The following is a 26,079-nucleotide window of genomic DNA, read 5'->3' as shown; positions in this document are numbered from 1 at the left end:
TGTTCCACATGTCTTTAGTCAGTCCTGGACCCTATGACTCTGTTCCACATGTCTTCAGTCAGTTCTGGACCCTATTACTCTGTTCCACATGTCTTCAGTCAGTCCTGAACCCTATGACTCGGATCCACATGTCTTCAGTCAGTTCTGGACCCTATTACTCTGTTCCACATGTCTTCAGTCAGTCCTGAACCCTATGACTCGGATCCACATGTCTTCAGTCAGTTCTGGACCCTATTACTCTGTTCCACATGTCTTCAGTCAGTGCTGGACCCTATGACTCTGTTCCACATGTCTTCAGTCAGTGCTGGACCCTATGACTGTGACACTAGTTCTACCAAGGCCTATTAGAGGTAAGAGTGGTAGGAGAGGAGTGGAGTTATCTTTGTATTTAGGCTGCAAGTCGACAAAGGTGATCAAATGCTGATGCTAATAATGATCCGATTCATTTGATATTGATTGTCTGCCAATAACGAATCCTGATCCGATTCTTCTATTCCCCAGATAATACAGCTGCACCGTGTACACTAGCTCTATTGTTTTTTGCCATTGTAAATAACCATAAGCAATTGCTGACTGTAACGTCTAGATGCCAACCAACTGCAATTTGTAATGTATTTTACCATACTTTAACGGTCAAGTTCTGGCAACCACAGCAGCCCAAATGTTAACGTAAATGTCAAGTTTTCTTTTTACAGTGTACTTATATCTGTACATTTCTTTTCAGTTTGCTTGAAGAAGTGGCTTCAGCAGACAGAAACGCAGGACGCTACACAACGGGAAACATTATGGACATGAACAAGGAAAAACAAAAAACACTTTTTTTGTTCATGTTACTGTTATATGTTACTGTTTTTGTTACCATTTAGATATTGAATTCTATGTATTACTTTTATTTTAAATTAAATGCACCTGTTTTAGATAATGTATTTATTTTGATGTATAGGTTGATTTGCAGGTTGGTTGTTATTTGTATAATTATTGTATTGTTACTGTCTATTTGTATTATATTAATTAGCTATTTATTGCTATTTATTAAATTAAAATAATGTTGTGAACACTATACAATGTCTTTATTTTTGGTAGATACCAGAATACATGACACAATGAATCTTTGTAATATATTTATGTTTGGTTTAAATAATCATACCAGTATTTAAACAATGTTTGCTGGTCACCTGGAATCCTGGTAAGCTTCCAGCATGATATATGTAATATTATTATTAAACATAAGCTGGTGATGGATGGATGCTGATGCTGTTTTTTTTAGCTGGCCAGGATGGCTGGTTTAGCTGGTGGCTGGTTTAGCTGATGCACCAGTTAAACCAGCCACCAGCAAAGTGTCCAAAACCCCTCTAAACCAACCAACCATCCAGCCTAATATCTACCGGCTGGTCAGGCTGGTCAACTTAGCTGTTTTTTTCAGCAGGGTAAAGTTTACTGATGTGACATTAAAAAGAAAACATGAAAAATAGTTTTACATTTCAATGCATGATTTTTAAGTGTATATTAAATAATGTAATTACAAAGTACAGGGATTAGTTAAGAAGTAAACAGGGGATTATCTGTAAAATATTAGCTTACATCTGACATTTAGAAGTTTAAGGTATCGAAAATGAATTGTACAAATTGACTTATGTTTGACTTTATAAATAAGAAAAACATGTAAGACTAAATACTCTAGTATAAAAAGCAGCATTAAAATGGGCTTATATAAGACAGTGGGGTAAAAGAAAATTAAATATATTAGTTATTGCAATTATTTTGTTTCTAAATGTGAAGCCAGAGCAGCTCCATAACTCTTCCGTAGTGAAAGCGGAACTAAAGTGCTGGTCATGTGATTCCTGTCAGGACTCGTTTCGGAGCGGACTGTTTACCTTCCGCTGCTGACAGGAGGAATGCTCATCTTTCTGTCATCATGTACTCTCACGGCTCAGAGAGTTTAATTAAACAAGCAAGGTAATGAAACTTAAAAAGAAGAACTTTATCCTTCATGTTCAACCCTTCTCTTCAGCTGGTTTACACACTTCCAGTTAGCATTTCCGCTGCTAAGCTAACTAGGCTGAAGCTAGGTAAACTGTCAAAACCTTAATATGCTTTGTTGCTTTTATTGTTAACGTTCATTTTTGCGTTACTTTTACATCTGTTTATATCCATTCGGAGGGCTAACAATAGTTCTTATTAACAAGAATGTTGTGTTTTTATTGGTCATTTATTTAGACAACATAAGGTATTGTTGTTACTTTTTACAGGTTAACAACCTAAAGTTGACATTTTCAACGAGACCTCAAGATAACAAAATTGTAGCTTGTTATTAGCGACGACCCCGTTTAGTTGGTCTTTTAATGATGTTGTGATATAACTTTGAGCTGCACCTGCTGTATGAGAAGTGCTGTTCAAATAAAGCTTTATTTATTATTATAATTTGTATCTATGGACAGATCAGCTAGTCGATTAATATGATGTCAATCAGCCAGATTGTGACATATTTTAGACAGAGGTATGAAGGGCTTGGAAAAGACAAAAGTAGGTGTGCTGTGTGTTTTTCAGGGAGATCCAGGACTCTGAGCTGCAGAAGTTCTACAGCCGGCTGGTGAAGCTGCTCCATGGGAAGGAGCTGGGTTACGAGACGGTGGACTCGCTGCAGAGGCTGCACCTCATCCTCTCTGCCAACAAGTACATCCGGACGTAAGAGATCCAGCCTGCACCTCCCAGACACCATCCACCTCCCTCATTCCTTTCAACCTGCTCCATCATTATCCAACGTCACCCTCTTTCACTTCCTTTTCCTCCCTCTGACTCTCCTCTGATCCCCCATGTTTCTGTGTGAGGTTCTTGCCTGCCAAAACAAAAACAGCCACAATGTGAAGCTTCAGTGTTTCCCCTATATACATTCAGCAGCGGTGCTGCGCCGCTGCTGAATGTATGCCACCGCTGCTACTTGGCGCCAGCCAGGTACCAAAAAAACAACATTTTGAATACATTCAAAATAATCATCTGTGGCCACACAGCCTCTGTGAGCGAGCGAGACAGAGAGAGAGAGAGCGAGAGCCAGAGAGCTATAGAGAGCACACCTTGAAATATTTAATATAGTTGTAAAAAATAAGGTAAGAAATCATTCCAGTGTGTACTACAGGACATTAAAAAAAAAAACAGTTTAAAAGGGGAGTTATTAGTAAAATATGCATAAATAAAAAGAAAGAATGCTAACTAGGTAACATAAGATAAGAATAAACCAGTTTAAATGATTTGTTATTGGTTGTGATCATATTCTAAAGATGTTTGGATTATTTAAAAGTATACAGCTCCCTTTCACATGAGTGTTGAGAGCTGTATCCATCAATTTATTTTGGGCACAAAGTGCACCAGATTGATGCATTTCACTTTGACATTTTAAAAAAAAAACTCTTCCCGGGGGTGCATGCCCCCGGACCCCCCTAGAGGAGGTGAGGTCCACCCCCAAATAAAGCAGGTTAAAATAATTAAATTGCATACATTTTATTTTGATTGTTTGTTATGTGGATGTGTGGTATTTGTGTTACTATATGTTCAATAAAGGTGATTCAGCAAAAATACATCTGTAGAGCCTCAAGAGCCTGTCTTGTGCTGGCAGACATATAGAAACATGTTGGCGGGGCGCACTTCGCACACACAAAAAAATTAAACGCACTCCGCGCTCACATTTAGCTGGGCCCGCGTGCCTTAGCACCGCTGCTATGACTCCATCCTAGAGGAAACACTGAGCTTTATTTTCATAACATCATTTTTTTGTTGTATTTATTCTCAAATTAAAATAAAAAACCAATATTAAAATAGCTATATTAACTAGCTTGGGGAAGGGGTTACATTTGTTTTACATTTGTGAAGTTAGTATGTTTACAAGATTTAACTGAGATTTAAATCGTACATTTTCTTGATAAAAGCTCAATAATTTACTATCATTTTTGTTTTCTTTGATTATTAATTATAACATTAAAAAAAAAAAAATGTTGTTCTTAATTATTTACTTTATCCTAAGTTTACAACCTTGGTCCCGACTCCCAAATGTATATTTTTTATGACCCTAATACGCAGTTGTTTATCATCACATTCTGGTTCTGTTTTTGTCTTCTTCACAGCAGCTTCACCAAACTCTCATATTCAGTGTGAGGTTTTCTTTGTTTTAAAGGTTGCCTCCAGAGCTTCAGAAGAGGCTTCAGTCGCTCCTCTCCTCCCCCGCCGAGCAGTTTCAGGTGCTGAGCTCAGCGGTGCTCAGAGAGACGCTGCCACCTGCTGCTCACTCAGGGAACTACAGCCAGGAGAACATCGTCCAGCTGAACAGCCATGCTGCCGCCCTGCTGCTCTCACAGGTGAGCAGGGACTGTGGATCAGATACCTAAACACTCATTAGAATAAAACACAATAGAGACAAAGACCCACTGGTGATTTTAATTAAAGATGATCTTGTTTAAAATACTATAAGAGACATAATACATGTTAAAGAGTATGTGTCTAAAGAGTGAGAGGATATAAGATAAGATAAGAAGTACTTTATTGATCCCAATTTGGGACATTGTTGTGTTGCAGCAGCATAAAAACACAGGTCAGCTTCACTCATAGTTACTTTGAGACATATTTAAGAATCTAGGAGGCTTTCTAAATAATGTCAAAATCCTTGAACACGAAAGACTCGTATAGGTTAAGACAGGTAAATGTTCAATAGTTGTTTTTCTTTGTGTGTGAACGTCAACTTTTTAGAATAAATATGTCTGGTGGCATTGAAAACACTCACACACACACTATTCAAAGATTTATGTTTCAACTTAAACCCCAACAGGCAGGATCCAGGGCAGACGTGTCGTCTCTCTGCACTCAGCTCCTTCGGGGTCTGGAGAGCCGTCAATCAGAGGGGCCGACCAACTCGCTCTCACACACTCTGCCCATCCTCAACACCATCCTCACACACAACCCCGAGTGCCTCACTGAAGGTAACACACAGTGTCTTCCGCTGTTTTTAAAGGGGACCTATTATGCAAAATCCCCTTCTTCATATCTCCACTACATCAACATGTGTCCCCTCTTCTCCATGTCTCCACTACATCAACATGTGTCCCCTCTTCTCCATGTCTCCTCTACATCAACATGTGTCCCCTCTTCTTCATGTCTCTTCTACATCAACATGTGTCCCCTCTTCTCCATGTCTCTTATACATTAACATGTGTCCCCTCTTCTTCATATCTCTTCTACATCAACATGTGTCCCCTCTTCTTCATGTCTCTTCTACATCAACATGTGTCCCCTCTTCTTCATGTCTCTTCTACATCAACATGTGTCCCCTCTTCTTCATGTCTCTTCTACATCAACATGTGTCCCCTCTTCTTCATGTCTCTTCTACATCAACATGTGTCCCCTCTTCTTCATGTCTCTTCTACATCAACATGTGTCCCATCTTCTTCATGTCTCTTCTACATCAACATGTGTCCCATCTTCTTCATGTCTCTTCTACATCAACATGTGTCCCCTCTTCTTCATGTCTCTTCTACATCAACATGTGTCCCCTCTTCTTCATGTCTCTTCTACATCAACATGTGTCCCCTCTTCTTCATGTCTCTTCTACATCAACATGTGTCCCCTCTTCTTCATGTCTCTTCTACATCAACATGTGTCCCCTCTTCTTCATGTCTCTTCTACATCAACATGTGTCCCCTCTTCTTCATGTCTTTTCTACATCAACATGTGTCCCCTCTTCTTCATGTCTCTTCTACATCAACATGTGTCCCCTCTTCTTCATGTCTCTTCTACATCAACATGTGTCCCCTCTTCTCCATGTCTCTTATACATTAACATGTGTCCCCTCTTCTTCATATCTCTTCTACATCAACATGTGTCCCCTCTTCTTCATGTCTCTTCTACATCAACATGTGTCCCCTCTTCTCCATGTCTCTTATACATTAACATGTGTCCCCTCTTCTTCATATCTCTTCTACATCAACATGTGTCCCCTCTTCTTCATATCTCTTCTACATCAACATGTGTCCCCTCTTCTTCATGTCTCTTCTACATCAACATGTGTCCCCTCTTCTTCATGTCTCTTCTACATCAACATGTGTCCCCTCTTCTTCATGTCTCTTCTACATCAACATGTGTCCCCTCTTCTTCATGTCTCTTCTACATCAACATGTGTCCCCTCTTCTTCATGTCTTTTCTACATCAACATGTGTCCCCTCTTCTTCATGTCTCTTCTACATCAACATGTGTCCCCTCTTCTTCATGTCTTTTCTACATCAACATGTGTCCCCTCTTCTCCATGTCTCTTATACATTAACATGTGTCCCCTCTTCTTCATATCTCTTCTACATCAACATGTGTCCCCTCTTCTTCATGTCTCTTCTACATCAACATGTGTCCCCTCTTCTTCATGTCTCTTCTACATCAACATGTGTCCCCTCTTCTTCATGTCTCTTCTACATCAACATGTGTCCCCTCTTCTTCATGTCTCTTCTACATCAACATGTGTCCCCTCTTCTTCATGTCTCTTCTACATCAACATGTGTCCCCTCTTCTTCATGTCTCTTCTATATCAACATGTGTCCCCTCTTCTTCATGTCTCTTCTACATCAACATGTGTCCCCTCTTCTTCATGTCTCTTCTATATCAACATGTGTCCCCTCTTCTTCATGTCTCTTCTACATCAACATGTGTCCCCTCTTCTTCATGTCTCTTCTACATCAACATGTGTCCCCTCTTCTTCATGTCTCTTCTACATCAACATGTGTCCCCTCTTCTTCATGTCTCTTCTACATTAACATGTGTCCCCTCTTCTTCATGTCTCTTCTACATCTACATGTGTCCCCTCTTCTTCATGTCTCCTCTACATCAACATGTGTCCCCTCTTCTACATGTCTCTTCTACATCAACATGTGTCCCCTCTTCTTCATGTCTCCTCTACATCAACATGTGTCCCCTCTTCTCCATGTCTCTTCTACATCAACATGTGTCCCCTCTTCTTCATGTCTCTTCTACATCAACATGTGTCCCCTCTTCTTCATGTCTCTTCTACATCAACATGTGTCCCCTCTTCTCCATGTCTCTTATACATTAACATGTGTCCCCTCTTCTTCATATCTCTTCTACATCAACATGTGTCCCCTCTTCTTCATGTCTCTTCTACATCAACATGTGTCCCCTCTTCTCCATGTCTCTTATACATTAACATGTGTCCCCTCTTCTTCATATCTCTTCTACATCAACATGTGTCCCCTCTTCTTCATATCTCTTCTACATCAACATGTGTCCCCTCTTCTTCATGTCTCTTCTACATCAACATGTGTCCCCTCTTCTTCATGTCTCTTCTACATCAACATGTGTCCCCTCTTCTTCATGTCTCTTCTACATCAACATGTGTCCCCTCTTCTTCATGTCTCTTCTACATCAACATGTGTCCCCTCTTCTTCATGTCTTTTCTACATCAACATGTGTCCCCTCTTCTTCATGTCTCTTCTACATCAACATGTGTCCCCTCTTCTTCATGTCTTTTCTACATCAACATGTGTCCCCTCTTCTCCATGTCTCTTATACATTAACATGTGTCCCCTCTTCTTCATATCTCTTCTACATCAACATGTGTCCCCTCTTCTTCATGTCTCTTCTACATCAACATGTGTCCCCTCTTCTTCATGTCTCTTCTACATCAACATGTGTCCCCTCTTCTTCATGTCTCTTCTACATCAACATGTGTCCCCTCTTCTTCATGTCTCTTCTACATCAACATGTGTCCCCTCTTCTTCATGTCTCTTCTACATCAACATGTGTCCCCTCTTCTTCATGTCTCTTCTATATCAACATGTGTCCCCTCTTCTTCATGTCTCTTCTACATCAACATGTGTCCCCTCTTCTTCATGTCTCTTCTATATCAACATGTGTCCCCTCTTCTTCATGTCTCTTCTACATCAACATGTGTCCCCTCTTCTTCATGTCTCTTCTACATCAACATGTGTCCCCTCTTCTTCATGTCTCTTCTACATCAACATGTGTCCCCTCTTCTTCATGTCTCTTCTACATTAACATGTGTCCCCTCTTCTTCATGTCTCTTCTACATCTACATGTGTCCCCTCTTCTTCATGTCTCCTCTACATCAACATGTGTCCCCTCTTCTACATGTCTCTTCTACATCAACATGTGTCCCCTCTTCTTCATGTCTCCTCTACATCAACATGTGTCCCCTCTTCTCCATGTCTCTTCTACATCAACATGTGTCCCCTCTTCTTCATGTCTCTTCTACATCAACATGTGTCCCCTCTTCTTCATGTCTCTTCTACATCAACATGTGTCCCCTCTTCTTCATGTCTCTTCTACATCAACATGTTTCCCCTCTGTGAAAAGAGACTCTGAAAGTTTCAAGAAAAAATGTATACATTTATATAAAAACCTGTCTGAAAATGAGCTGATCAGATTTTGGCAACTTTATGATGTCATAATGATTTTTTGGCTTGTGTAACCATTAGCCAATCAGCAACCAAGGTATAATAGGGGACCTTTAAATAAAGCTAGGCGTCTAATCAGTGATCCTAAGAACCAGCATCCTTTGTCTTTCGTCCCACCTCACCTTCAGATCACGTGACCCTCCTGAGTAAAAAGCTTGTTGATTGGCTGCGTTATGCGAGCATCCTTCAGGGAGGCGGGGCTTCCTCTGGAGGGTTCTTCACAGGGCCGAGGTCACGTCAGGTACGCAAGCAAAGAGAGATAGTACACTCAACTGTACGTCATTGTATTTACATTTTAATATAACAAAAATGGTATATTCTATGTATAAAGTATTATTCTATTCTTTATTAGGATCCCCATTAGCACTAGCATGAGCATTGGCTTTTCGTCCTGGGGTCCTCACAACAAAACTAAACAGCTCATAATTTCATACAATTTCGAGTGCTATATGAAGTGAACACTAAAATGGTCATCTAATTTTAGCCGTCATAAGGCCAAACAAAAAAATACAAATAATTGTACATAATAATACATACACAACCAAAGACACAGTTCAATTTTACTTTCTAATACTGAGATGATTTTTTAGCAACCTTTTGAAATGTACTTGAGAATTCTCCTGAATGATATAAGTTCATATATTTAGTTTTAGAAGTGAGTTTATATTACAGTGTATTCAAACGTATCGTGTATTCTATGTGTTGTAGTCTGTACTATTGCTTACACTTGTATGCTTCTTCTCAATACAAATATTATATTGAGACACAAATATTGTGTGTTTGCTCTCAGCCGGTGCCGATAGCCGAGCTGGACGGCACGGTGTCGGGGGACTTCTTCACGGTGCTGTGTGTGGGGCAGAGCTTCACGGAGGACCAGTGGATGAACGTCTTCTCCTTCTCCGCGCTGCGCCACTGGCTGCTCACCTACCACTCGGTTTCTAACGGCAACGGCACAGCGGACACTGGTAGGACCTCCACAGCAATCACAACATTTGCACGCTACAGATACTCATCGCTTCATGTCATTAAGTTACTTCAGTAGCTCACTTCATGTCCTTTTAGAAAGCGTCCAAAAACATTTCTCAATGAAAGATAGGAAATACCTTTCTAGGCCAACTACCACTTTTTGTAGAAAGCTCTATAAAACCAAAGTAAAGTCACACCGTTATTCCATAATTGGTGTTAAAATACGGAAAAGAGAGGGACTGAATTAAATTTGAAAAGTGTTATTTCTCAACACTTTAATTACAAAAACATATGTTAATCACACACAATCTATATTGACTTTGATTAGTTCAGTTAACCAAAAATACGTATTCAAGAAAATAAAAACAGGCTGTTGTGGTCTTTAGTTCATCTTTAAAATTATTAAATAGGGTCATTTTTATGGGATCTAGTTATTTTTATTTATTTATTAATTAAAAAATGTTAACGTATATATCATAAGGTTTGTAATGATTTAGCTGTAACATTTGAGGTTTTTGACTACAAACCAAAATTAATAAATAGCAGGACATTTATTTGATATGCTTTCTGCCCTCCATCACACCATGACTATTTAAAAAAAATTGTTTTGATGATAATTAGAAAAAAAATACCCACTATATCTTAGTCTCAGTATCGGCCACATTCCTTTCAAACCCTGCAGCCCTAGAGGCAGCATCAGCCTCACATATCCAGCCTAAACATGTCCGCCTCAGATGACCTGCTCTGTTTCACCTCCAGCTCACAGGCTGCAGCTCAGCCTCTCCCTCTCCCACTCCCACTCCTTCTCTAATGGTAAGACATGTCCGTTGGTGAGCCTCCATCTGCATGCGCGTGCATCTCAGACGCTGTGAACAACTCTTCCTCACAGCTGCACTTTCAGCACTCTGAAATGATCCTGACTCACAGCTGATCTAACAAACCAACTCTCCAGGAATCCTAAATGTGTGACTTCTTAACGTCTCTCTCACTGGTGTTTGCTCACCTTTTTCCTTTCCTTCAATCTCATCGCGAGTGTCATCAGGAATGAACTTCTGTGACAAATTACTAAAACGCTGATCTTAAAAATGTCTGACATTGATTTTTATTACTTTACTTACGCTGTATAATCTGTGCAAATATGCAACTCTGCAATACTTTGAACACTTATGATAATAACTGTATATCGTTATTATTTTTTAATTTAGGAATTTTAGATGAAATCAGTATATCTAATCTGACGTAATCTAAAGAGTTTTCTTGTACAGCTACAACGTTTTTGTCGTTATTACAAATCTTGTTTCTCAGTCACACAGCAGCAGGTCATTCCTGGCTGCTTCTTGCGGCTCAAATGAAAAATGGCCTCTTGATTGATTGTTTTTCTCTTCTGTAAATCGGGCATTGCTCGAGTTCTCCATGAAGAAAATCCTCTCCAATAAATAATCCATCGTGAGGAGTGTGGTTATTATAATATATACTAATAATAATAATAATCTTGACCTCTCCCTCCTGACCTCCCAGATGACCGTTCGGAGGTGGATGGATCCGTGGTTTCCATGGTTTCTGCGACTTCCTCCTCCAGCCGCCTGCTGCCTCCGAAGGAGCGTCTGAGAGAGAAATCCTTCCAGTACTGCCAGCGCCTCATCGAGCAGAGCGACCGCAGTGAGTGTGTGTGTGTGTGTGTGTGTGTGTGTGTGTGTGTGTGTGTGTGTGTGTGTGTGTGTGTGTGTGTGTGTGTGTGTGTGTGTGTGTGTGTGTGTGTGTGTGTGTGTGTGTGTGTGTGTGTGTGTGTGTGTGTGTGTGTGTGTGTGTGTGTGTGTGTGTGTGTGTGTGTGTGTGTGTGTGTGTGTGTGTGTGTGTGTGTGTGTGTGTGTGTGTGTGTGTGTGTGTGTGTGTGTGTGTGTGTGTGTGTGTGTGTGTGTATCTTAAGATTTAGAAATGACATTGCATTCATTTTCTATGATTGTGTATCTGTACATTATAATTGACTTTGTGTACGTTTGAAATGTATTTATATTTATTTTTTTCATAGAGGCGCACAAAAAGTCAGATGCAGACCTGCAGAAAGCGGTGAGCCTGTGTGTCATTTATAAGCACTATCAGAACATACTTAGACCATAATATTTATAAGAAAAAAATTCCAAGATTAAAGTCCTACATTTACGAGAATAGAGAAACTTGGATATTACTGATATTAAACTTGATATTAAAATACCAACCAACCAATTAGTCATAAATTCATTAAGTCAAAAGTAGTTCAGGAAATATAACCAATTTTAATCTCAGAAATTCACATTTTCTTCTATGGCATTGTGGGGGATTTTTATTAGCATTTTTAGGTATCTTATCAGGGCCATCTGAGAGCAAAACGTTATTGTGGGACATTTAGGAAACTTCTTACTTGAAACAAAGCAATAATGTAATCCAGATGTTGTCCTGATGCCTCTCTGTGTCGTCCCCCCCCCCCCCCCCCTCAGTGTCTGGTGGAGGCGGTGTGTATCCTGGACTGTGTGTGTGAGGAAGACGCCTCGCTGGTCTTCCGAGCGTTTCCGTGCATCAAGGCGCTCTTCGGTCGGCTGAGCTCAGATCTGTCGTTCGCTCGGGTGCTGCTGCCCATCGCCCAGTTCTACCTCAACCACGGTGTGTGTACACATCTACACACACACTTTTACACACACACACACATGTCTCTCTTTCTTCACATCACATCTGTACAAAAGCATCAGTATGGACTTAGGGTTATAAGTTATTTCACACTGACGGTTCAGTACTACAGAAAGCATTTGTAAAGAAAGACACAACGATAATGCCACATTTTACACTATGAAAACATAACATTTCAGCAAAGATTATAACTTCAAGGTTAATAATCTACATTAGTCTTCTGTTACTCTGGTCCCCTGTAGTCTCTTCTTTAAAACGCTGACCCTGTACTTTAATGTGTAGGCGAGATGGCTGCAGTGGACTGTGGGTCGGTGTGGGCGCTGGTGTTCGGTCGTTTTCCCGCCGAACTCTTCAACGACCCCTTCCTCGCTCACGAGCTCCTGCGCTTCCTCCGACTGAACCTCGAGAGTCTGCAGCTCCGAGTGCCGCAGTACACACACTCCTTCCCTAACCTGCTGAAGGTGAACACACACACTGCTGTACACTCTACACACACTCCTTCCCTAACCTGCTGAAGGTGAACACACACACTGTTGTACACTCTACACACACTCCTTCCCTAACCTGCTGAAGGTGAACACAAACACTGCTGTACTCTCTACACACACACACACACACACACACCTACTGGAGGATGGTGAAGAGAAGTGATGGATACTCAAGCTTCCTGTGTGTTCCTGCAGTTCTTGGCGTGGGACAGCCCGGCGGTGGTGGATGATTTTGTGGACCTGCTGCCCTCTCTGGTGACGGCTGGTACTGCAGTGGAGCTGCTGCACACTCTGCTGGACCTGCCCTGTCTGTCCGCCACGCTGGTGCTGCAAGTCAGGTGCACACAGACACTTTAGATCAAAACTGTATGAATACAGATATATATATACAGCACCTAGTATACACACATGCAGCTTAGAGTGCTTCACATTCGCCACAGCTGACGTTAAATTGACCAGACTTCTTTCTGCGGATTGATATGACTGCACATGGTCCATTGATCACAGGGTCCTTAGCAACGGACTGCTGTCGAGAAATAACAGATTGCTGAATGTTCCAAAAAGGACCAATCAGAATCCAGTATTGAGCAGTGTAGTGTAATCAAATAAAATAAACAACCAGTGTGAAAACCAACGATAAAAGCTTAAAAACGAAGGCTTTGAAATGACTCCTAATGAGATGCTAGCTTAAAAATAGTTTTTCTAAACTGCTTAAGATATGTCCATGTACTTCCTACCACTAATATGTAATATGGACTGACTACCACTACATCAACTAGGGTCTTATTTTGACCACTGTCTTACTGATTTCTTTTTGTTGTTTATGTGTCCGTGCAGGTCAACTTGTTTGCCCATCTCTGAGCAGAGTGGCCGTGGCCTCCTGTCACTCGATGCCTTTCGAAGCTCGTCTTTCAGAGGGCTTTTCCTCTTCCTGCTGAGAGGGGAAGCGGGCTCAGGTAACCAAATATCTTTCCTGATGTTTTGTGTTCATTATTGATCTTTCAAGGTGCTGTCTTACTGTTTTACCCTTTCTTTATGCTAAGCTAGGCTAACTTAGTACTGTTAAATTTGTGTCTTTATTTTTGAAAACATGACTTATTGAATCACTTCTCTCTCTCCCTCCTCAGGAGACACAATCGACCGACTGAGCACGCTCCATGAGCTGCTGGTGGAGACTGCTGATTGGCCGAGAGTTGTTCAGTGTGCCCAGATTGTCCCTGTGCTGTTGCACATTTTTTTCAACACTGTTATTACGGTAAAGAAACTTCAACTACTGCACATACAGAACAGTTGAAAAGTATTAGAGCCCGCTATGATGTTAAATAAATGAGTTGTAAAAGAAAGGTAAGAAAAGGATGAACTTTCAGAATTCAGAATCAGAAATACCTTATTTAAATAAACGGCAGATAGTGCAGATAAAGAGAGGGGGGAAATGATTACGTAGTTGATTGGTGCCAGGTATAACAAAAAATAAACCCGAGGAGGATTTTATTTTTCTTGTTTTGCATTTTAGAAAAAAGTACACATTTCAAGAACAAAGAAAAAACAATTAAAAATTCTAAGAATAAAAAAGATTCAAATAAAATAAAATGTAGTTTCCCTCCTAATTTATTTTTCTTGAGCCTGACCCTAATACTCTCCAGAACATTAAGATAATGCATATTTAGTGTCGGCTTAAAACAATGTGTGTCTGTCTTTAGGTAGCAGATGAGAAGCTCTTAGCTCACCTGATCCTGGTGATGCTGGAGAGAAGCAGCCTCCTCCTCAACATCCCCAAATACAACAAAGAGATACACAGGTACACACACACACACACACACACACACACACACACACACACACACACACACACACACACACACACACACACACACACACACACACACACACACACACACACACACACACACACACACACACACCTCTCTTCCTTCAAATCATATCTGTACAAAAGCATCAGTATGGATTTAAGGTTATACGTTATTTGACACTGAAGGTTCAGTGCTACAGAAAGCATTTGAATTGTAAAAGAAAGACACTACGGTAAGGTCTCATACTATGAATACATAACATTAACACACACACACACACACATATTAAATATTGTGATATCCTGCTCTCTGTGTGTCTGCAGGGTGTTCAGCTCCCACCTACTGAGGCTGTGTAAGCTGCACCCCTCTCTGGTCATGGATCAGTCCCACGAGCTGCTGGAGTTCTGTGGAGCCACGGCCAACGTGTACAGCAAGGAGGAAATCTACACTCATGTGGTAAATACACGGAGAAATAAAACACCAGGAGAAAAAACTAAAAGACAGATTCTATCCATCGTATTCCTAGTAGAGTAGCAGTGATGAAACAAATGATAAGGAACTGGTTAGGTGATAGGATCTTGTAAATGAATACTGTATGGAATGAAAACCATAACCATGTGAAATTCAGTTCATATATTTGACATAAAAGGGAAGAATGGGAGAGGTATCCATAATACCCTACGGTTAGATAAAACAAGTAATGTATCAAATCTATTTTTATTCATACAGCCCAATATCAGAAAACACATTTGTCTAAAGGCTTTATAGACCAACACACATGGATTACAATGTACCAAAATATAAGACAATAACAATTATAAAAAATGTAAAATGAAATTTATGACTTATAACGTTTGTTAACTTTATCATATATATTATTCATCAATTTTACAATTTGTTTATTACATTTTTCTCACTCTTTAGGTGTGTATGCCTAGTTACCATATCATTTCTTAAAATGCAAAAAACGGTGTGTCAACGTGCTACAGAGAAGAGGATCAAACTCTTCAAAATATTTAATTTCTGTAGATCTTTGGATAAAAACCTCAAGCTTTTCCCTCAGCATCCCTTCCCTGTGTGATAATAATCTTGTCAAATATCACATCATTCAGAAAACGTTTGTTGTTCCTCCAGGTGTGGGTGCTGGGAGAATACCTCTCGGTGTCATGTGACTCCCGCTGCTCCGTGACGCTCATCACTTCCTGTTTCGAGGCGTTGGAGGCGGTGCTGTTTGAGATCACGTCCTCCGCCCCCCTGACCGGCGCAGACTGCCCCGCCCCCAGAGTCGTCACCACTCTGATGAGCGCTCTGGCCAAGCTGGCGTCCCGATCACATGACCTCATACCCAGGTGACCGCCTCACACGCATGTCTGAACACCTCCATGATATATTTGAAGGTCTGTTCCATTCTACTGGACACAAACACTGCCTTGATGGATTTAAAGGTGCCCTATCATACTGTTTTTCATCTATATATCACAGGTCTCAGATATATACAAAACATGTATCTGATTGGCTCCAAACACCAAACAGATCATTGCAGCATTACCCATAATCCCCTCTTTTTCAGCCCGGTTTCCAAAGTGCTGATCCTCTGTCTGTTACTTTAGATGAAAATAAGGAGCCCCTCCCCACGCCCCTCTGATGCCCCTTTCACACCAACACGTTTTCAGCTCCGGCTCGGAGCTGGAGCCTGAAAAGTACCGTTTTTTCCTGTTCACACCGCAGCGGCTCCGTCTCTTAGCTCCGGAATCCGGTTCACTTCCAGCTCCAAAAAATTGTCGGTCTAGACTAGAGGCAAGAGCTCTCTCTTACGTCGAGGCGTGAAGGAAACTAAACCCACCTCCCCTGAACATGGGTCGACTGAAGAGTCTCGTCATGCCTGCCTACAAGCAGTAGTGCTGAGCAAAGTGACTAGAAGGCAACCACACACTTATAAAAAAACACACACTTTATAAAGTCAGGCAACACTAACCAGGCTTCGTGTGATTCTGTTTATTTGCACCTTACTTTGACCATCCGTTTGCTGTTATTGATCATTGTGGAGAGAGGCAGACGTTTTGTTTTGTATTATAGCAGCTATCGGATGGAATCAATACATGGGCTGCCCAGGTTGACATGTCCGACTATCACAAGTAGAATCATAATAAAAAGGTAAAATGTGCCTATAGAAAAAGGTTTATGCCACAATAGGATAGCAATAGCAAGTAGTCCGTTTAGCTTCGGTTGCTATGCTAACATCACCCATTTTATACCAGAGAAACTTTAATAACAGCGTTGTGATGCCAAACAGCGTCAATTCAGACTGACACACATTCACTTAAGGGGAATTGGGGATATGTATGAGCTGCTTGTGTGACAGTCAGAAAGTGAATATTTTAGAGAGGCCGCTCTAAAGTATTAGCTAACCCGGAGCTAACGGGAGAATAAACTCCCGTGGAAGAGCACCACTGCAGCGGTCGGTAAATGCCGCTGAAACACATTAATAAAGAATGAACCACGGCACTCTGGAGAAAAGTATAAGCTTGGAGAAGTCGTTATTTTATTTAATCTGACTTCGTGTGATTAAAAGCAACACGATCCTCGACCCGATGCAGTCCCACGTTGTTGTTGTTGTTGTTGTTGTTGTTGTTGTTGTTGTTGTTGTGAGCACCGTTGGGGAGCAAATCAGCGATGTAAACGGTGAAGTCATGACGCAGCAACGGCTGCACCAGTCGGGGTCTGGGCGGTGTGAACAGAGCGGGAGCAGAAAAGGGAAACCGGAGCTGAACCAGAAAAGCTATAGCTCGGAGCTAGAAAGGGAAAAGCGCTGGTGTGAAAGCCGCATGAGAGATATGTGGTAAAAAGAACACAATGGTGCTCTAGGAGGAGATTCAGGTGATAAGGGGGGGAGGGGGGTTACCTTTGTTGATGATTGGCTAATGGTTACTGTTAGGAAAATATCACTCGACACCGGGTTGAGAATCAATAGTCAGGTACTAATTTATTCTTGCAAGAAGGAGCAGAGCAAAGTCACACACAAAGGATATGGTTCAACTCACACACAGGGCCGGACTGGGACAATAAGTCAGGCCGGGAATTATACACCCAGCCAGGCCACTACCAGTTTTCTTTTGTGCCATTTTCCTGGATTTATTTGTCAATATTTACAGCGTTGCTGCCCTTAGTGATAGCCCTAAACTTTAAATCTATTACCCCAGAACAGAGTCCTGCACGGGTCTGATTTTCAAGACCCGCTCCCGCCCCGCACCCGTCGCGTGCAATACCGAACCCGCCCCGCTACCCGCACATATTGCCAATTAGTTCCGCAACCCGACCCGACCCGCCGGCACAAGATCCGCAACCCGACCCGAACCCGCATATATATAAGCAGTGAAAACGTGCAATTATTAACACACGCAGTTGCATATTTGGCTCAAAAAGCCTGGGATGTTGGTTATTTTCTCCATCTGTAGGACGACACCAAAAGCCTCCCAGACGTTGGATTTCGCTCTTGAGGAAGAGTTATTGAAAATGCTGTATTCTCCGCTAGAGAGCTTCACCTCAGCCATTTCGAATGTGGCGCGCTCAGCAGCAGATAGATGCGCTGCAGAGGTTATGATTATGCTCGGTCCCGCGGGGGAGATGTCTGAGGATTGAAACGTTAAACTAAATTATTATAATTTAAATATATTTATTATGCAACACCCGCAACCCGACCCGCATCATCTTTGTTTTACCCAGAACCGAACCCGGAAAAAAGCGTTTGAAAAAATACCACCCGCAAATCACCTTTTTTGCGGGTCACCCGTCGGGTACCCGCGGATACCCGACCCGATGCAGGACTCTGCCCCAGAATAGACATATGGACATGGGTTACTATTTAAAAAAAATTTGCAAATCTATTTATGAACCTATCCATGGGAACATATTTTAAGTGGAGGTGTGTAGCGTGAGACATTTCTGCAGCACGTTATATCAGTCACCAATGTGGTTAGCTAGCTATATTCACGGAGAGAAATCACACACAACCATCATCTCTTTGGTCGGAGTTCACAAGACCGTTTATTGTGCGCATGCTCGCAACAGCATCCCAGTGTGCCCAGTGTGCACGCAGGCAACACATGTTCCAAATGTAACTAATGTGATTGGCTTAACATGGCTTTGTCATATAACTAAATATGCTCAACACTCCCACTCAAAGACATGTGTATAGCTCTCTATAATGGTAAATAAAACCAAAAATACAAAACTCCAAAAAAAATAAAACATTTGGCATACTGGCAGTGTTCTTAAGACTTCAAAACATTTACATCTGCCAGTTCACATTACTCTCCAAACAAATATCCCTTGAAACTCTCAAACTTAGCCTTTGTCACTGGCTTGGTAAAGACATCCGCTACCATGTTTGCAGTAGGACAGTATTCTATACATATTTTCCCTTCTGTGTGTGCAGACCGTACAAAGTGATACTTTATGTCAATATGTTTGCTTCTCTGTCTGCATACTGGGTTCTTAGATAAAGCTATCGCCCCCTGGTTGTCCTCATATATCTTGACTGGTACATGCTGGTTACAACTATCTATTCCTCTTAGTAGTTGTACAAGGTACATACTCTCTTGAGTAGTGGCTGCTAGTGCCATATACTCAGCTTCGCAGGTGGATAATGCCACCGTTGGCTGTTTCCTGCTCTTCCACGATATAACTGGACCATTCTCAGTTAAGCTGAAACAGTATCCAGTTGTGCTCCTCCTATCATCCCTATCGGCTGCCCAATCAGCATCACTGTACCCCTCCAGCTTTAGAACGCTTTCCTCACATTTCTGGTAGTGTAGCTCTTGATCTATAGTACCCTTTAAGTACCTCAGTAGGTGTTTGGCTGTAGCCCAATGCTGCTGCTTTGGTTCTGCTAGGTATTGAGATAGTTTACTAACCACCCAGCTCAGGTCAGGTCTAGTACATGTCATAATGTATATCAAGCTACCTACTATCTCTCGGTATCCTGTTGAATCAATCACTTCACCCTCACTGTCAAAGTTTAACTTTTGCTCACATGGGGTGGATCTCGGTTTGCATTCAGACATTCCAAATTTTGCTAACATCTTCTCTATATGTCTCTTTTGAGTCATTTTGATCTCTCCATCACTCTGTCTGAAATCGATACCCAGGAAGTGTTTAAGTGGACCCATATCCTTCATCTTAAAACTTTTGTTCAACATTTCTTTGACATCAGTGAGTAAGGTGTTGTCACTCGCTGCTATGATTAAGTCATCCACCCATACTAACAGAATCACTTTCTCATTCTCAGTATTTCTGCTGTAGACACAATGATCAGCATCATTTTGCACAAAACCGTTCTCTGTAAGGTGATCATGCAGTAACATGTTCCAGTTACGTCCGGACTGTTTTAAACCATACAATGACTTGTTTAGTTTACACACTAAGTGTTCCCCTGTTTTTGATTTGATTTCAAAACCTTCCGGCTGCTCCATATATACCTCACAGTCGATTGGAGCATGGAGGTAAGCAGTCTTCACATCCATTTGGTGTAAAGTAAGATCCTCCTGTACAGCCACCTGCATTAATGCTCGTACAGAGGTCATGTTGGCTGTTGGTGAAAAGGTCTCTTTATAATCAATCCCTTCAACTTGACTATACCCCTTTGCAACATATCTGGCTTTACAAATCTCAGATCCATCTGGGCTCTCTTTCACTGCATATACCCAGCGACCTCCCACTGCTTGTTTGCCTCTTGGCAGTGGAGTCAGAGTGAAAGTTTCATTCTCGGTCAAAGAATTAATCTCCTCTTTCATCGCATCAGCCCACATTTTTGACTTCTTAGAGTCCATTGCCTCTTTAAGTGTATTAGGTACACCATAAGCTACTCTGTAGAAATAATCTACATTCTCACTTTCGTCACCATCACACTCAGCTTTACACTGGTACTCCTTAAAGTATTCTGGAGCCTTTCTCTGTCTCGTAGGGTATCTCCTTTCTCCCTCTTCTCTCTCAGTACTATCTATCTGGGTAGGACCTGCCTCAGCAGTCTCTTCACCACTGGACTCTTTACGCTCCTTAGGCTGTCCCTGTACCTGGTTGACTCTCTTTGGTGGTGTATCTGCATAACTCTCAAAGTCTTCCCCCATGTCACAATCTGTCTGAGTCTGTCTATCTGCGCTACCTTTGGTGATGAATTTCACCAGCCTATGTTTTAGGACTTTTCCTGTCTCAGGATAATACACATTGTATGCTGGACTGTATTTGTCATAGCCTACAAGGATCCCCTTTTCACATCTAGAATCCAGCTTCTTTTTATCCTGCTTATATACATAGCATTCAGAGCCAAATATCCTCATGTTAGATAGGTTAGGTGTTTTTCCTGTGAAAACACAGTAAGGTGTCTGCTCTAGCCGCTTACTGTAGCACCTGTTGCGGATTTGAGCTGCTGTCTGTACAGCATATGTCCATAATTGCTTTGGGAGGTTACTCTCCAATAGCATGCATCGTGACATCTCAAATAAGGTTCTCCAACCTCTTTCGGCAGTTCCATTCTGATGAGGTGAGTAGGGTGCACTCTTCTCATGCCTTATCCCGTTACTCCTAAGTAGAGACTGGAACTCTTGTCCCGTAAACTCTGTGCCGTTATCAGACCTTATGCACTTTATCTTTCCATATGGCGCTACATCTGCTATGAATTTTTCAGTAGCTTTTGTCGCGTCACTCTTTGCTTTGATAAAGTATGGAAAAATCATCCCACTGTAATCATCAGTAAATGCTATTGCATATCTGTACCCATCTTTATCTGCTGGTTCTATACGACCGCATAGGTCTGTGTGAACTAGCTCTAACACAGTTGTAGCTTTAGCATCTGCATGCCTGTTTCTGCTTTGTGTAAATTTGCCCTGTGTGCATATTTCACAGTTTTGATTGGACATGTCATGTTTCCCTTTTATAGACATCCCTTCAACCACCTTCTCTAATTTTGCAACATCATCAAAATTGCAATGACCAAGTATCCTATGCCACGTTTGAATGTCATGACACCCATACATTTCATCAACATTTTCATCCTCTACTGTGCTAAGGTAATACAGCCTACCATACACGTCCATTTTGAACTTGGTACCATTCTTGTTGACCAGCCAGTCATTACCGTCCTTGAAGTGGACCTCAGCTCCGTTGGCTGTCGCTGCTTTGACTGAAAAGATGTTTTGTGGAAAAGATGGGATGTAGAGCGCTTGCTTGAGCCTCGTTTTCACCTGTCGTCCTTCGCTGTCCAGCAAACAGACTTCAGCGTCTCCCCTCATCTTCGCCATCCCGCTCACCTTGGATCCGTCGGCCAGCTCGATCATGTGGTCCTCGGGTCTGAAGCTCTTGTCAACTGTTTTGAACTTTGTGGCGTCGTTGATCATGTGTGCTGTGGCGCCGCAGTCGACCATTAGACCTTTCTTGTTCCCTCTCTGTGTAGGGCAGTCACTCATCCTGAAGAAACTGAAAGATGTTGGCTCTGCCCCCGTCTCTTCATCAGCTTTCTTCACATGGTCACGGCCTCGTCCTCGACTGCGCCCCATTCCTCGCTGTGGTGTGTCCCATTTTCGTTCCTCTCTTCTCACGTGGTACCCGTCAGGACATATTCTGGCCATGTGTCCCTTTTTACCGCACGTGTAACACTCAACATCAGCCAGGTCCATTTTCTTTCCTCTTCCTCGTCCTCGTGACCTCGTTGCCCCGCTAGATTTCATCACGTTGTCTTCTTCAACATTCACGTCACTCTTCCCATATTTTTCTGTACTCTCATAACTTCGCAGTTTCGTTTTAAACTCGCCAAACGTTACAGTGTCATTCGTCTGGGTGATGTGCACGACGAATGGCTTGTATGAATCAGGTAGCCCCTTAACTACCATAGCTATCTGAAGCCCATCACTAATGTGCTCTTCTGCTCTTCTCAATGACGTGAATATAGTTTCTGCTCGAATAATATAGTCAGTGACCGTTTCATTGCTAGCCTTATGGAGCGAGGAAAGTTCACAGTACAAACTCACCACGCGGGGTTTGTCTTTTCCTGCATAGTGCTCGCGAAGAATATTCAGTGCTTTTCTTCCATCACGTTTCGCGTCCCTCATTACTAACGACAAGCTCTTGTTGTCCAGACATTGCACTAGCTCTGCATATGCCTCACCGTTCTTGGTTTCATCTTCCGCGAGAGTTTCTTCGTCATACCCATCTATCTCCGGGTCTTCCGAGATAACTTCTCTGAGACCACGTAACTCCATGTGCGCGAGGAACCTCGTCTCCCAGAGCTCGTAACTTTTCTCTTCACCGTCGAATAAAAGTCTGAACCACCTTTGGCCTGCATGACTGGGCCCATAACCTGTAGCGTGAGACATTTCTGCAGCACGTTATATCAGTCACCAATGTGGTTAGCTAGCTATATTCACGGAGAGAAATCACACACAACCATCATCTCTTTGGTCGGAGTTCACAAGACCGTTTATTGTGCGCATGCTCGCAACAGCATCCCAGTGTGCCCAGTGTGCACGCAGGCAACACATGTTCCAAATGTAACTAATGTGATTGGCTTAACATGGCTTTGTCATATAACTAAATATGCTCAACAAGGTGGATCTCAAATCCTGTAGGGTAAGATTTATTTTTTAAAGGTTGGACTTAAATGCATCAATCTGGTGCACTTTGAGGGGGAAATAAAGAGAGCGACTACACCCATATGAAACAGAACTGTATACATTTAAATAATCATAAGAACATGGCCATAACCAATAACATACCATCTCCAATATGAAAAAACAGTGAAACTTGTCTATTTATTTGTTTTTGATTCATTTATAGGTGTGAGTGTGTCTGGGCTCCTAAACCAGCCTCACCTGTCTCCCCCCTCTCCCCCCTGCTTCTCTTTGAGGCAGTAGCAACATGTTTTTAAAGTTTATCTTACCTTTTTTCACCTAGTTACATTTTTTTATTTATTATTCATGCATATTTTACTAATCACTCCCCCTTCAAATAGAAATATGTGTTTGCATAAATGGTGTCCAAACCTTTTGAGACCCACAGAGAACTTCGACTAAGTTAACCATCTAAACACTCAGTCTTTTACCTCTGAGATGTAGTTATCAGTCTCTCAGTCTGACAGGAGAGGACTCTCCTCCACCTTGTTGACAGCTCATTATGTCCGTTAGCGCCGCTAGCTAGCACCAGATGCTAACAACAACAATATACGTAACCGGTGCGCGCTTTTTCTCTCTCGCTCGCTCGCGCCGCACATACATACCCTCCCGAGCTTAATGACACAGTGAGACCAATCGAGGGTATTAGTGTATGATCTGTATGAAAGTGGCCATGTCGGCAGGCCACATCATGTAGACCAGTGGTTCCCAACCTGGGGGGCGCGCCAAAATATAAAAAATAATTGGCTAATTAATACAAAATAAAAATCAAGTTAGTATTAAAGGCATAAAAAGACAGAAATATATAATTCTTACTTTAATATAAATGTTTCTTCTGCCCATAAAGTGTCCAAACCAGGCTTGTCTGGATAAGCGCATTTTTAAAACATAGTCATCGTCCATGCCGGTTGCAGTTGGATTATTTGTCACAGTTGCTCCGATCAGATCGGTCTCCTCCATTTTGTAGATTATTTACAACTTTTGAATCCACATAAACACATCGGCAAAATCCAGCTTACTTTGAGCATGTGTTTGAAACAGTTTCATCCCTTTGTGAATTGTTTCCACTTGCGCCGTCCTTTAATTTCTTCATACAGCGGGTATCCAAATGAATTAATCCTGAATCCAATAACCATCAGAGTCACTCCAATAGTGCTCCTTAATTACGCTTTCATCTTCCTTTAACAAAATACTTCACATTCATCCAGTTTGTGACAGTAGTTGTTGCATTTTTGAGACTTTTAAACTTTAATTACCGCTGTTGCGGATATAGAGTTGCTGCAACAATATTATTTATCTCGACCTCCCCAAAATAACCAAAATCTGACACGGTGTGAGATGTCTTTTTTAGCTGTTCTGTCGTCATTTCCTGCTATCTTCTCCATGCAGTCAGTCAAAATGAATGAATGAAAGGGCGTTTCTTTGACTATGTATAGGCAAATATGGGCGTTACGTGAAGCCCGCAAAAGCTGCACCGCATTTCGAGTCGGTTGTGATTTATAAAAGGGAAACCGGCGTAGGAAGTGCCATACGCACTTTCCTCGCCGGTACGCAATGTTTGGTGAATCGGAATGTGGCGGAAAATCTATGGACCTATGATTCGGATTTCTACTACGTTACACATGGGGTATGCTGCTCCAAGGAGCAGGAAGTAACATCAAGCTTATATAGTCTAAAGTGAGGAGGTAACAACAAAGTCGTAAATCGGTTTGGCGTCAGCAGGTGTCGGGAAGGTGTCGGGACATCTCTGGAAAGTCACTTCCTTCGCGCCACTGTTGCTCTTTGCCCCTCGAAGAAGTGAGGAGACAAGAAGTATGTGTCCTCTCATCTGGATCATGAATTATGCCCTGCCTTCTCCTATCTCAGAAGAGGCAGCTGCAAGGTCACACACAGTATCAGTGCATTAAACCCCATAAGAGGAGACAACTTGCATTTTCTCCAACAGCTACTCAAGACAAAACATCGTTATGACATCATAAAGTGGCCAAAATCTGATCAGCTCATTTTCAGACAGGTTTTTATAAAAATGGATCAGGACAAAAAGAGAGAGAATCTTTTTTCCTGAAACTTTCAGAGTCTCTTTACACAGAGGGGACACATGTTGATGTAGAAGAGACATGAAGAAGAGGGGACACATGTTGATGCAGAAGAGACATGAAGAAGAGGGGACACATGGTGATGTAAAAGAGACATGAAGAAGAGGGGACACATGCTGATGTAGAAGAGACATGAAGAAGAGGGGACATATGGTGATGTAAAAGAGACATGAACAAGTGGATTTTGCATAATAGGTGACCTTTAACACCTCCATAATATATTGTAAAGTCTGGCCCTTTCTCCTGAACACGAACACAGCCTTAATGAAGTTTTATCAAATTTGGCACATCCTTTTTTTTCCCGTTGTGTACTTAACTCTAGCGCACTCGAGCTGCTTTCTTTAAGTACAGTTTGGAGGTTACTTTTACTTTACACTTCATGACACAAATTACTTACCTTTAATGTCATTGATTTTAACAAGATACAGGGAGGACATTTTTGTATTATTGTTTTACACAAATCAAATCAAAAATGTCATGTAACGCTGTGTTTCATCCATATTTCAGGGTGTCTCTGTTCCTCTCCAAGCTGAGAACGGTCACCAGAGGCGGGTCGGTCGCCTGGTGCTCCGATGAAGAAGACCTTGTTGCCATAGTAACGCGAGGCGAGGAGTTGTGGTCGCTGCTAAAAGCCCCCGGTGTAGCTCAGAGCGTCCTGACCCCCCCTGCACACGTCACCACCCCCCAGTGGCACAGAGACACCAACGTGGCCTTACCTCTCCGACTGAGGACCCTCACAAACCTCACACACTCACATTAATATCACACACACACACGACCATGCACACACACAGTCACATGACCATGCACAGGGAGATACCCCTCATGAAATATGCATCCTAATAAATCTTGTTTGATTCTTTTGCACATTGTTTTTGTAAATAAATGAGATTATTTGATTGAAACTTGTTGTGATGGAGCATTTTTGACATCCATAA

The 26,079-nt window shown here is 41.9% G+C and overlaps 1 protein-coding gene across 2 annotated transcripts; it reads left to right on the top strand.

Moving 5' to 3' along the window:
• The first annotated feature begins 1,819 nt into the window (after positions 1-1,819).
• Positions 1,820-26,046, top strand: ap5z1 (adaptor related protein complex 5 subunit zeta 1). Of its 2 annotated transcripts, XM_079644410.1 has the most exons (18): positions 1,820-1,956; positions 2,548-2,685; positions 4,166-4,346; positions 4,814-4,964; positions 8,588-8,700; positions 9,250-9,424; positions 10,185-10,238; positions 10,944-11,084; positions 11,455-11,492; positions 11,900-12,062; positions 12,369-12,547; positions 12,770-12,912; positions 13,412-13,530; positions 13,702-13,829; positions 14,275-14,372; positions 14,709-14,841; positions 15,520-15,734; positions 25,649-26,046. In XM_079644410.1, the coding sequence occupies exons 1-18, from the start codon at positions 1,916-1,918 to the stop codon at positions 25,899-25,901; spliced, it is 2,463 nt and encodes an 820-aa protein (XP_079500536.1). In that variant the 5' UTR covers positions 1,820-1,915; the 3' UTR covers positions 25,902-26,046. The 2 variants fall into 2 exon arrangements, with proteins under 2 accessions (XP_079500536.1, XP_079500537.1); XM_079644411.1 differs by lacking the exon at positions 10,185-10,238.
• The last annotated feature ends 33 nt before the right edge of the window (positions 26,047-26,079 follow it).

This window comes from Notothenia rossii (genome assembly GCF_949606895.1).
Source record: "Notothenia rossii genome assembly, chromosome: 8".
Lineage (NCBI taxonomy): Eukaryota > Metazoa > Chordata > Actinopteri > Perciformes > Nototheniidae > Notothenia > Notothenia rossii.
This window is presented reverse-complemented; position numbering and strand designations above follow the sequence as displayed.